The sequence below is a fragment of the Etheostoma spectabile genome, chromosome 23, assembly GCF_008692095.1.
Source record: "Etheostoma spectabile isolate EspeVRDwgs_2016 chromosome 23, UIUC_Espe_1.0, whole genome shotgun sequence".
NCBI classification, from domain to species: domain Eukaryota; kingdom Metazoa; phylum Chordata; class Actinopteri; order Perciformes; family Percidae; genus Etheostoma; species Etheostoma spectabile.
Genome location: NC_045755.1, coordinates 4,631,191 through 4,643,530, shown reverse-complemented (window position 1 = coordinate 4,643,530; position 12,340 = coordinate 4,631,191). Strand labels below are relative to the sequence as shown.

General features: G+C 40.0%; 1 protein-coding gene across 1 annotated transcript in view; it reads right to left on the bottom strand.

The window, feature by feature from the left end:
* The window catches only part of LOC116673462 (FYVE, RhoGEF and PH domain-containing protein 4), a 9,493-nt gene extending 214 nt beyond the window's left edge, over positions 1–9,279 (bottom strand). Inside the window, exons 1-15 of the mRNA XM_032505816.1 lie at positions 9,020–9,279; positions 5,845–6,424; positions 5,250–5,721; positions 4,849–4,994; positions 4,602–4,758; positions 4,363–4,501; positions 3,322–3,380; positions 2,816–2,959; positions 2,446–2,618; positions 2,231–2,261; positions 2,034–2,117; positions 1,823–1,948; positions 1,581–1,715; positions 1,082–1,222; positions 4–101 (exon numbers count right to left, since the gene is read on the bottom strand). Coding sequence (XP_032361707.1) covers positions 4–101; positions 1,082–1,222; positions 1,581–1,715; positions 1,823–1,948; positions 2,034–2,117; positions 2,231–2,261; positions 2,446–2,618; positions 2,816–2,959; positions 3,322–3,380; positions 4,363–4,501; positions 4,602–4,758; positions 4,849–4,994; positions 5,250–5,721; positions 5,845–6,424; positions 9,020–9,137 — 2,603 coding nt within the window. The 5' untranslated portion in view covers positions 9,138–9,279. The remainder of the gene's footprint in view (positions 1–3; positions 102–1,081; positions 1,223–1,580; positions 1,716–1,822; positions 1,949–2,033; positions 2,118–2,230; positions 2,262–2,445; positions 2,619–2,815; positions 2,960–3,321; positions 3,381–4,362; positions 4,502–4,601; positions 4,759–4,848; positions 4,995–5,249; positions 5,722–5,844; positions 6,425–9,019) is intronic.
* Between the last annotated feature and the right edge of the window lie 3,061 nt (positions 9,280–12,340).

Genomic DNA, 12,340 nt, shown 5'->3' with positions numbered 1-12,340 from the left:
TTGGATTGGCTTAAACAGAAACAAAGCTGACCATTAAGCTCCTGAAGGGAATCCACCACACTGCAGCCCAGTAGAGGTATACTGGATAGGGGCTTCACGTCCTGGAGGAGAGGAGGTTAAGGTTAGGCTGTGCAAGGTAATATTTTACATGAAACACTACGTTTTTGTAATTACAAATGTCATGAAGGGGTTGCAACAGAAAAGCATCCTGTCTGTTCTAATAGAGAATATGCAGTGATGTTACTTTTTTTCACATGATGGCAAACAAACCAGCCTTGGTATATTGATGTTCAAAAAGTAGCAAGAAGAGGATTTAGACATGACAAAAACCTGAATAAACGAGTTAAGAAACAGTATGCAGAGCACAAGAAGTTACTGAATGGTTTAACAACAATGAAAATGATGTGAATTGTTCGTTATTGTCCTCAGTCCCCCGGTTTCAACCCGAGTGAATTTACATCTATGGTACATTTTTGGTTGACAGCCATCATTAGATACTGTATATTGGGTTGTTCTTTAATTTGTCACCTACAGTATCTGTGTATGTAGCCTTGGAAAAATATCAAAGCCTAAGGGCATTGGCTGTAGGTTTTCAGATTTAATGCAGCATTTCTTGCTGGTGATGGATTAAAATCATGGGGACTTCAAAGAATACTGTAGGTTTCCGTGGATATGTACGAAGTTTTTGTTTTATTATTAGGTATCATTCATAAAATAAGCAGGAGTGGCATTACTCTAACCTTTAGCTGTCTGAAAAAAACAGTTTGTGCAGTTGATTGCACAATAGCAGTTTACAATTTTACCAGTGTTTCCCTATTTTCCATTTGGGTGAAAGATGGTGACTGTTGGGACTGTGTTGTGTGTTTAACGGAGGGGGACTGTGGTGACATCTGTGTATTGCAACATCTCATGCATATCCTACAGAGACGGACCCACCGAAATAACAGTGAAACACAAACGGAAGTGGCACCTTTACTCAACGTTTGAAAATAAAACGTAATAGTCTCTTACAGATTAAACTCAAGGATCAAACAGTATATCACAAGGTTATATTAACATTCTTTGTTACAGAGATTCCTACCTGTGGAGCAGTATACAGGTGGAGGGCTGGAGGTTCAGTGTGGCTGATAACAGTCCATACCTGTTGCCAGGTCTTGGGGTTGTCACCATACAGCAGGAAGCCACTCATTACACAGTCACTGGACATTGGAGATTCCTCCAACTGGGAGAACACACAGAATCAGGATCAGCTTTATTCGCCAGGTATGAGGACACATACCAGGAATTTGACTTAGGTTGGAGCAAGTCTCCGGGCAGCAGCTATTGAACAGCGCCACCACACGCTTTCCCGAAAAGGATTAATGCAGACAGCAACAAAGTATACAATACATAACAACATCACAACATAATGCACAGTGCAATTTTTGAGGTGACTCGGGAGGGTGGGAAAAAAAAACACAAGAAACCGAGGCAGTCAGACGGAAGCGGGGGGGGGGGGGGGTGGGGGAAGGGTATGTTAGTATTAACAGCTCTTAAAAAAACAGCCTTGCTCTAACTTTCAGAAAACACTTAAGGCTCACCTCCAGTATCCTTCTCTTATTTTCCTCCACCCTCTGACCGGTCAGGGTGGAGTAGCAGGCTTTACACACCTTGTTCAGCTTGTTGCCATCATACTCTAAAGCCACTTTATGGTCTAAACACTTTCCGCACACCACCTGGGGAGCAAGAAACCATCACTGCTATCGTCTGAAAATCTACCTGAAAAATAATCTTTTGTCTGTATTGTGGGTTCTGTACAAAGCAGTCCCATCCGGTCACTCACACAGCCACAGGCTCTGCAGTGATGTCTTCTCCTGGTGAGTGCGTTGAAAGAGTCCTGGCATTTCATACACACGGTCACCTCATTGTCCCTGATCCAGCGAGGGGCACGTCGGCCGAGTTCCTCAGCCTGTAACACACACACGCACAAGCATAATTCTCTGTATTGATTTTAAATACTTGCAACCCCATTTCCAAAATATTATTAAACTTACTGGTTCTTGTATATTTAGCTCCCTGGAAGCCAATTTGAAGGTTTCATTATTCTTCTGAAACATGTCAATGGCTTCCTGAATTACCTTGAGAAGACCAAAAAAAAAAAAAAAAAAAAAAAAAACACTATTCAATATTCTACAAATCCATGTAACATTCACTGTGCTGCACCAAATACTAAATAAAAATTCACCAATACCTTTATCCATTGATCTCGGTCTTGTTTAGAGCTTGAAAAAACAAAACAAAAAAACAATGAATTATACATTTAATGAACTTACTGATGTTTGATAACACAAGATTATGTTCACAGACTTTAATATGTTGAGTTATTTAATATGAAATCAAATACATCTACTTTCCAACTAAAATATCTTTTTACACACATGCACAAACACACGCGCATGCACACACCTGGCCTGCAGCTCAAGGGTCCTCTCTTTTCCAGAGACCTGGAAGGTGTATGGGTGGTCTTCATTGGTGGTCTGCTGCACCTGCATGCCATCCACTCCGATCCTGCAGCGAACAGTAAAACGCTGCCCGACTAGGCTGAACTTAGGAGTGCAGCACATCAGAAAGTTGTTGAACTGGGGAGAAAGTTATAAACCATTTTCTACAAGGTTTCTTGAATTGACTGTGACACATATTAGATTTACATGTTAGGATGCTTCTAGCTAGAGTGACTTTTTAATGTCGTTTAAAATAATCTTGTAGAAAGGTAAAAGAAAATGAAATTGAGTCATTGTCTATACAAAGGTGTAGTGTTTTTGCATCTGTTTCTAACCAGGAAGAGGTGCCTCTCCATGGCAGATGTGTTCCTGGCAGCAAGCTTGAGCAGACGACCCTCCCTGAGGAACTCATTCGTCGGGTTGACCACCTCCTCCTCTCCAACCATCTCATAGATCTCCACCAGCCGCTTCAGGCTCTCCTGCAGGGAAAGAGGAAGCAAGACATTAAAACAGATCTGTATGGACACAGTCATGGCTGTTAATGTCAAGTTTTGGCTCCACAATTGATAAAAATCAAAAACATTATGTCATCATTTTTGTCAAACTATCATTACAAAGACAAAACAGATGCATTTGAAAAACAATTGTCAAAATCAACCAGTAATAATAAAAAACTAAAGGTTGGTCCCAGCTATACAGCTGTAGAGTTCGTAATTATATAATCCATAGATAAAACAAAATAATAGAGGGATCACTTTAAACATTATAATTCAAATAGGGTTTTGTGTGACCATGATGATATCACAAATGGTAAATGTTGGGGTGTGTAATGGTAACATACAGCTTTGTGGATGGCGCGGTTTGAGTGGATGGCTGCCATGGAAATAGTCTGCAAGGATTCTGCAGGGGGAGACAAAGCAAGAGGTTCATTCTGGTCATTGCTGACAAAACAACTCGTCACTGGAACAGTCCACTTCTAAACAGTTCTACTAACTACTCTTCCCCAAAACTGGTTGTGACATTTGCACTGGCCAGGTGGCCATAGGAACTTTTTGTTATTATAACACAACCATCTAACCACCACTATGCAGAAAAAAGGCAAAGGTCACTGATCTGAAGTAGGAGCTGAAAGACTTACAGGAACTGTGGCCAGAGGAACTTATTGGCATTTTTTTATTAATGATACCTGCTCGACTCGCCTTGCCCACGGTGCCCCGTCCTCCTTTTTCCATTGCAGACTAGTATTGCCTCATGCGTGAGGCGAGCCGTGGCTGGTCGTCATAGCAGGAACCTGCCTTGACCTAACGCGATACACACACAGAACGTCGAAGGTGTGTTGTTTTTGATTCTCTGCGTGTTGCCACAGCCAGAAGGCAAATTAGTTTCTAATAAACCTGGAGGCAGCAACAAAAAAAAACAAAAAAACGCAGGATAAACTATTTACCGGTAAACCCTGCGGGTTTGTTCAGGAACCCCCCCCCCAATTCTCTCCGACAAATCAGTAGTCTAAAAAGGTTTTCACGTCATCTTTTGGTATCGCCTCAGCTCGTTTGGAACCTCCACTGAAGTAGTACTACAGAAAGGAAATGGAAAACCAAAAAAAGGCGAGTAGAGTCGAGGTGAGGCGAGTAAATACCACGCAGTGGAAAAACACCATAATAATCCCCAAATTGGTTCAGACAGAACACGAGAAAAACAGGGTTATAGGCACAATAAATTCTAGGAACTGCAAAAATCCCTCCGGTCGGAAAGGGACTAGAGACAGACGGGCACTTTTTGAGGGGAAAAAAAAGTACCATATAAATCTTACACAAGCACACTCAGAGCAAGAATATTGGTAAACGGACCAGTTAAAATAGTTATACTGGTACAACATACTTACTGTAAGCAAGATCATAATCTGGGTTGTTTTTAGGCAGTTTCTTCAGGTAATCCGTGAGCAGCATCTCATAACGTGGAATGCGCTGGACTGGTTCCAACATGTGGTGCTGCAGGGTCAGGCTGCCACACACCTCCTGACTCTAAAACAGGACAACATGTACATCAAATCCTGCTCAGACCTCCGGCCCTGTAAGTGCATTGGCATATAAATTGACACATACTCTACAGACAATGTCCTACCTGTATGTCCTGGATGATATTTCTGAAAACAGAGGAGCGCTCAGTCCAGGTCCTCACCAGCTCCATGGCCTGGTCAAAGTTTATGACATAGTCAGCATACATCCTCAGGAAGGGTGCGTGTTGCAGCAGAACTGTACCCAGGCCTGGGCTATCACACCTAGATTTGGGATTATTTTTGGAGGTAAGGGGGTTATTATTTAAACCACTGTAATGGACGGGTCTCAATGTTTCTGACGTGAACACCCACCAGTTGCTGATGCAGCTTTCAAGGTCAGGTAGCAGGAACTGGTTGTGGAAGGAGTAGATAGAGGAAATGTTGGAGAAGATATTTCGTATCATGTCAGGAGGAAACGAGCCTCGACCTGCCTCTTCTGTTAGGCGTGAGCAGAACACCTGCGGTGGGAGTTAGAGAGGCATCACATACTCAAAACTTAATTTTACACTTTTCCCGACACAAGAAATGTAAATAAAAGTAACAGGTTTGATGAGAATGTGGCAATTAAAGATAAACCATGCTAACCTAATGGAGAACCGTGTTTCCAACAACTAAATTAGTCTGAGTCCACAAACGTGGTTTATTTATTTATTTTTTGCATCAAGTGCAGGGCATTTCCGTGGAGGAAACCACATATAGGTTACCACACTGACCTGGTCTAGCAGGTGGAGACGAGCCACGTAGGCTCTCTCCGTCTGCAGGAGTTCATTGGCTATGTTGAACAATTTCTGCTCGATGTTCTCTTCATCTTTAGACTCGCCTACTCCTCTCTCCATCATAACCACATCCTTTTGTTCATCTTTAGACTCCTTGTGAATCCTGCCATCTTCTATAGTTGCCTCATTCCACTGGCAGGAGGACTTAGAGCCATATACAACGGGTATCTTGCCTTCTTCTATTTTGTCCTTTTCCCCCGTCTCATTTACTACTGTGCAATCTCTCCCCTGCACTATGCCCTTTAATTGTCCTGGGGACTGCTCTTTACCATTGCTTAATAGATGGACTTCACTTGTGGAATGATTGAGTCTATGGTAAACTGGTGATTTGATGGTGATGGCTGGCCCACTGCAGTTGGCTGATTGCAGCGGTTTCAGTGGAGTGCGTTCAACTTTTTCCGTGGGAATCCTGCAGAAATAAAATAACTCCATCATTGAAATGGTCAGTATTATTCAAAATTAATTAGATTCTATGGAAAGATATTCAGCTAACCAAGTTTCAAAAATAATAGACCAAAATTAAAAATCCAACCTGCTCTCCTTCAAGAGAACAATCAAGTCAGGCACGCTCAAAGATTTCCGCACTCTCTTATCTTGTCCTTCCATCTTGGTGCTTGGGATTCTGTGCAGTCCTATCCAGGATTTAGAATTATTGGTGGGACTGTAGCTCCCCATCCTCCCCTGCACAGGGCTGGGGGTCCGCAGTAATCGTGCAAGAGGGCTACGGTTCCTTGGGGTCAGGTTAGTAGGGCTTTGTCCTCCTTCCCTCAATGGGCTACGTCTCTGAGTGCCTCTTATGTCTGGACTTGGAAAGCCTAAAAGTGGACTGCTTGTAAAATGTGGACTCCCCGGCGATTGTCTGGCAGGGCTGATACGTACTTCAGACACTACATTCAAAAAACTGTTCCCTCCTCCTCTGATAGGACTAGGGGAGCCTAGACAATTCTGTACTGGGCTGACACAGGAAACAGAAACTCCACAACTTATGTTAGGACTTTGGTCTTGCTCTGTGCCACTAACTTGCTGAGGTAGTAATTTCCCTGTAGAGGGACTGGGGGGTTGCGCTTGTCCTGCCCACAGACGAGTCTGGAGGTCAGTTGATTTAGGTGGCACTACAAAGAGATAAAAACAGCACAGTTGGCTAATTAATAATTATACACATTACAGTATAGTCCATAAAAGATTGACTTAAGACTGGGCCTGTCAACAATTATTACATAAATTCTTCTCTCTTTGTCTAACCACATTTAATTGCTAACATCAGCTAAGGTCTTAAGGGGTATGACTGTTGATGGTAAAAGTTTATATTGCTCAGATATGCCAAATTGTAATTATTGGTCAGACTATTGAGCTAAAGCTATGCTAGCGGCAGCTGTCACTTGTTCTCTAACCATCCTGGGCTGTAGCTCACTCAAGCCACAAAAAGTGAACATGCTTGTGTTTCTGAATCTTGCCCAAAATCTGCCTGACAAACCTGCTAATTAAAATAACTTTTTGGCCACCATCACCAACTCCTGCTTTTGCAATTTACTACTTTCAAATTGTGATTTTTTTTGTTTTGTTTTTCTTACCTCCAGTTTATGTCCAAATGTATGCAAGATTATCCACGTGTATAACAAAGTCAAGCTGTGCTGTTCACTCCTGGCTCTGCTGAAGTGTAAGATTTGATGGTCATGTGGAGATGGCTAAAAACACTGTAGTACTTCCACTTTCCCACTTCTCTTTTTTCGATAGCGTCTAGTCTTAACCAGTTTTACAAGTTATGTTAGGGTATCAGGGGCAACATACAGCCCTTTTCTAAATAAATAGAATACTATCACTCCACCAGAATTTTGTAGTTGTTAAGACAGCCACTGATATCTAAACTGAACACAAAACTTTGAGAGACGAGGAGAAAGATGCATGTTAAAGGCTATAGAAGCTTTTTAAATCTTCAAAAAGTGTCTACCATTTGAGTCTGTTATTCTTAAAATAACTAAATCCAGTTAAAAGTTAAAATAGGTAGCCAGATGACTAAAATACATAATTCTCAATAGGGAAAAAGTTCAGCACCACATTGCCTTTGGTTGTCGTTTCTTCAGGCCAAAGAATTCTCTGATACATAACTTTCATAAGACTACAACATAGTCTACACACATTGAACACACATGATGTAACATTTTAATGAGTGAGCTTTAGAGGTGCTGGTAGGTGTAATTTGTTTCCTTGGGACAGAGCTGGGCTAGCTGTTGGTATCAATCTTCTCATTTGGAAGCTAAAAAATAAGTGTCTTTCCCCAATAACTATTAGTTTAATGTTTTTAACTTTCTTAAAACTGAATGCATAAGCCTTTCTGTATATATATATATATATATATATATATATATATCTATATCAATTACAGAGTGAGGTTTTGAGATGTCTGTCATCACAAAAAATGGCAGTTATTTTAATCTTAAAAATGTATCAAGGATCATACTCTGAAAATGTTGTAAGGGTGCTTGTTTTAACCAGCTTCACGCCAAGTAACAAATTATGTAGATTAAATAACTAAGTGATGGATGCACTGTTGAACCTGCATCTGACAATAGGTCTATAATTGGAGCAAACATACTTCTTTAATCTTAACAAATAACTGCATCTGACAATAGGTCTATAATTGGAGCAAACAAACTTCTTTAATCTAAACAAATAACTGCATCTGACAATAGGTCTATAATTGGAACAAACATACTTCTTTAATCTAAACAAATGACTCTACCTCAATGGGGAGTTAAAAAAAAAAAGTTAAAACAAATGGAACAGAAGGAATTTGTGTGACTGGATTGACAAACGCTGGTCTCAAGACATGCAAGGCAAAGTCCATGCTGAATCAGGGGGAAGAGATTTCATTGCAGTAATCCAATAAATTAAAGAGGCTAACAGGCCAAAAGTGCTCAATAATATTCAAAAACCTACATACAGGGCTGCCTCTAGCTTACCCAGTAAGAGCGTGCGCCCTGTAGCCCAATGTAGGCTCAGTCCTTTGCTGCTGCCGGTTCGAGTCCAACCTGCGGCCCTTTGCTGCGCGTCATCCCCCATCTCTCTCCCACCTTTCCCGTCTATTCACTGTCCCCAAAAAATGATCTGCATACACACCAAGTGCAGTGCATACAGTGGCATCACATCCACCCACCGACAAGTGAACTTAACTAAAATAGCTTACTGATGTAAACCAGGCACAACAACAACAGTTAATGCCCTCACCAGATCCTCAGCTACCCTACAGGACAGTATGAGCCTTGATAATCTGGTTGTTGTGAATTTCTTATAGGCCTACATTCATGTTGTAAACACAGACCCATTTGGATATTGACATATTGGAAAAAATATTCAGATTATAATTTCTTAGTTTCCCCAAAACATAACCACTCGTATCCATTCTTTTTTGACACAAACTCCACTAAAATTCAGCAGGCCATCTATGGTGACTAGTACTACTAGAACAATAACAATAGCGACTAGTAGGATAGCTCACTGGTCACTTTTTATGCACTTTAGCAAGTAGGCTATGGCAATTGCAGTTTTACATTGGCTATGTGTTAGCTTAAATTTAATGTAGACAACTTTAGAGCAATTACAGGCCTACTAGGCTACTCAATTATAAATCTGTTTTGGTATAATAATTTTGATTTGATTGAACGGCTTAGTGAAATAGCTAGCCTACTCTTAAATGAAAGGTGCGTCACCTGTGTGTGAGGCGAGGCAGTCCACTGCAGCACTGACTTTCCGTCTGACCGCCACTCGACTGAATTCCGTCTCACGACTGTTCAAGGTCAAACTATTACTCCTCTTTAAGTCAAACATGGTTTAAAGTAGCCTCCGTTCCTAATTCAGCCCGCGGTCTCTCCAAAAGACGACAACTTGTAAAGAGAGCGTGAGAGCGAAGCGCCAGAGTTTACGTGCTCAATCACCGCCACTAATTGGCTATCTCTCGAACTGTTTGACAAGCCCCGCCTCTCAGTTGAATCCCACTCGCTGTCTGGAAAACCAACTTGAGACACTGACCAATCAGATGGCATGCGGTCAGTTTTCTCACTATAAAGGGAATTTGTAAAATCAGTGAGACAAGATCACTTTAAACCTGATTGAGAACAAATATTGTAATCTCCCCCAAACCCACAGAACTGCACACCCGGTCAGTAAGCCACTTTGATCAATCCTGGAAAGATTTCTGTTTTAATGTTTTACCAGATAGTAGCCTATAGCCTGTCTGAGACTAAACTGAATCAGTTTCTTACTTGAACTTGTTTTTTTTACAAGATATTTAAGAACTCAAAACTGTGGACTATAATTGCCTATGAATAATTATACTAATAAATGCAATTACAAATAAATAGCCTAAATAGATGCATAGACTACATAACCCAATATACAAACATTGGTAGGCAATACCAAAAGAAGAAGTGAGTGACTTTTTTTAAATTATCTTTAATTTATACATATTATGTATATTTTAATTTCTACACTACCTACATACAGCCATTTGGCATATGTATTTATTTCTAACCTATTGTAATATAAGTAATAATAACAATACATTTTATTATGGGCGCCTTTTAACTTAAGGACACCTTATCGTTAAAACAACCAAATATAGGCCTACAGTTAAAAAGGCAAATATAATCAAACACACTTAAAAGACTGAGATAGAAAATTAAAAAGAAGCAATCTATCCATTATGTTGATGGAGAGTGGAGTCACGTGGGGTAGGCCTTTTGGAAAAGGGGGGGTTTGAAGGAGTTTTTCAAGGTGAGTCGGCCTAGAGCCTCCGGATGGACAGCGGAGGGAGGTCCAAGGGCGAAGGGCATAAGGAGGAGTGAGGAAGAGGAGGATCGGAGTGTTCGGGATGCAATGTAGGGCCGCAGCAGTTCAAAGTCGATTAGCTGATCAAAGTTTAGTCATGTGTCATGTTTTCGTAATCTTTCAAGATAAAAATGTGCGTATTTTTTCTTTTCGTTTTCTGACATTTTATAGACCATGACAACTAAGTGATTAGTTGTAAGGAAGTTTTTAATTAATCAATAATGAAAGCAGTAATACGATGTAGCCCTAATAAGCCTATACATAAATACCCTATTAGCCTACTTTAAACATAAATGAGCGTTACGTGTAAAAAATAAAATAAAACTCATTTCAATAAAAAAAACCTTGAAAAACAATGACAATTATTTCCATCATCAATTCATTTGTTTCATAAGCCAATCAAATGTAGCCTAGTCTATTTAGGCTATATTTACTCAAAGAATAGTAAAAAGTGTCCATCCCGAGGTGAGGTTTTTTATTTTTTGTAAAATCTATTTGTGTTTAATATAGCCAGGCCTAATATAAAACAGAGAAGAGCCGAACACTCACGCATTTGTAAAGCCGGAAAAAGTCAAACTAAAAAATCAACATATATATATATATATATATATCAACATATTGTATGCAGGGTACAGTATATCTTAATGTAGCCTAGTTAATCCATAAAACAATCTAGAATTAGAAGGGCCTATTTAGTAATTGTCCCAGTTGTAGGCTACTGAACACATTGTAAATCGGCCTCGAGCGGATTTCCTGTTGCAGTCGTGAATGACAGTTGTCTGAATTCCTCTAAAGGTTTATTCAATATAAATGAGCAACTCGTTGCCGTGGTTAAATAGATTTAAAAAATAAAATTGAATGTTCATGTTTAATATTAACTCGCTAGCGGCAGTCATGGTAACGAGAGATGACGTGTTGAGCCGCACATACAGAGGCAGAGGCCCCCGTTCGAATTTCATTCTGCACGTGAGAAGCTGAACATATCCTACGTGATTCTTCAACTGAGAACTCAAGTGCTGAATTGGAGAAAAAACTGAACTATCAATACATCTTCTGAGCTGTGGAAATCTTCAGGAGCAAGCAACAAGCGGTTCAAGTGTCCAAAAAATGGCCTTCGCTGGTTTCCTCCGGGAGAAACACCTGCTGACCATAGGCATCGTCCGGGTGCAAGAACCGTTTGGTAAAATACAGCCTATAGTAGCACTTTAAGCGTTAGGCTATTCCTCTTTACAGTTATTAAATACATCATAATATAGTTACATAATAATATATTATGATATAACTAGTATAAAACAGTAGAATATAATACTATTTGAAAATGAAATATGAGTTATTTCATGTTTGGGTGAAACATTTCCCCAGGCCCCCCTGAAAGCATCACGGCTGAGTTATACTGTTATTTTGTTGTCAAATGATTAGCTACTTTTTATAACTATAGCCTACAGGTGACCGGTGGAAAATGTGATTATTAATGTAGTGATTATAAAACATTAATATGAGTTAATGCCCCAGGGTCGTCGAGTTAACATTTTAAAGTATGGCGACTAGCCCATTTTTTGAAAAATGCTAAAAGTAGTGTATGTTGCTCGCGCTATGGAAACGACGTCAGAATATATTTCTCGTGACGTCAGGGTGGTCAACCTTCACCGAGTTGATCTTCCCTAACTGGATGGTTCAGAGAAACAAGAGCTGAATGCCCATGTATAGGGTATACCTTTGACTAAGTGCAATAATTGGGACTAAATGTGACCTTGTTGTTGTCAAGCAGTTTACGGCGACACCTACCTGACACCTGAATGGAAAAATGAATGAAAACAAACTAAATGACTTGATTATTTGTTACATTGCTCAGATCTAATGATTGCAGTTGGTCCCCTCTGGACTTCTTTTGCAAGTCCTTAATGATCTGCTCTAGCTTTTCAAACGTAGTAATAATAATAATAGCCCAAAATGATGTGAAATTGCACACTTTTTATTGTTTTAACGTAACAAATTGATTTGCCCATTTTTGAGAGAAAAATAAAAATATTAGGATTTGAAATAATGCATGGCTGTCACAATATGACATAACAGCCTATGTAAGATTTTTCACAATAAAAGTCTTGCTGTGAAGTGAACTGTGTTTTAAAGCCATTGGTCTGATCATGACATGACTAATGTTTTCCTCTTTCAATTTAGAATGTATGCCAATACCAGGAAAAGTC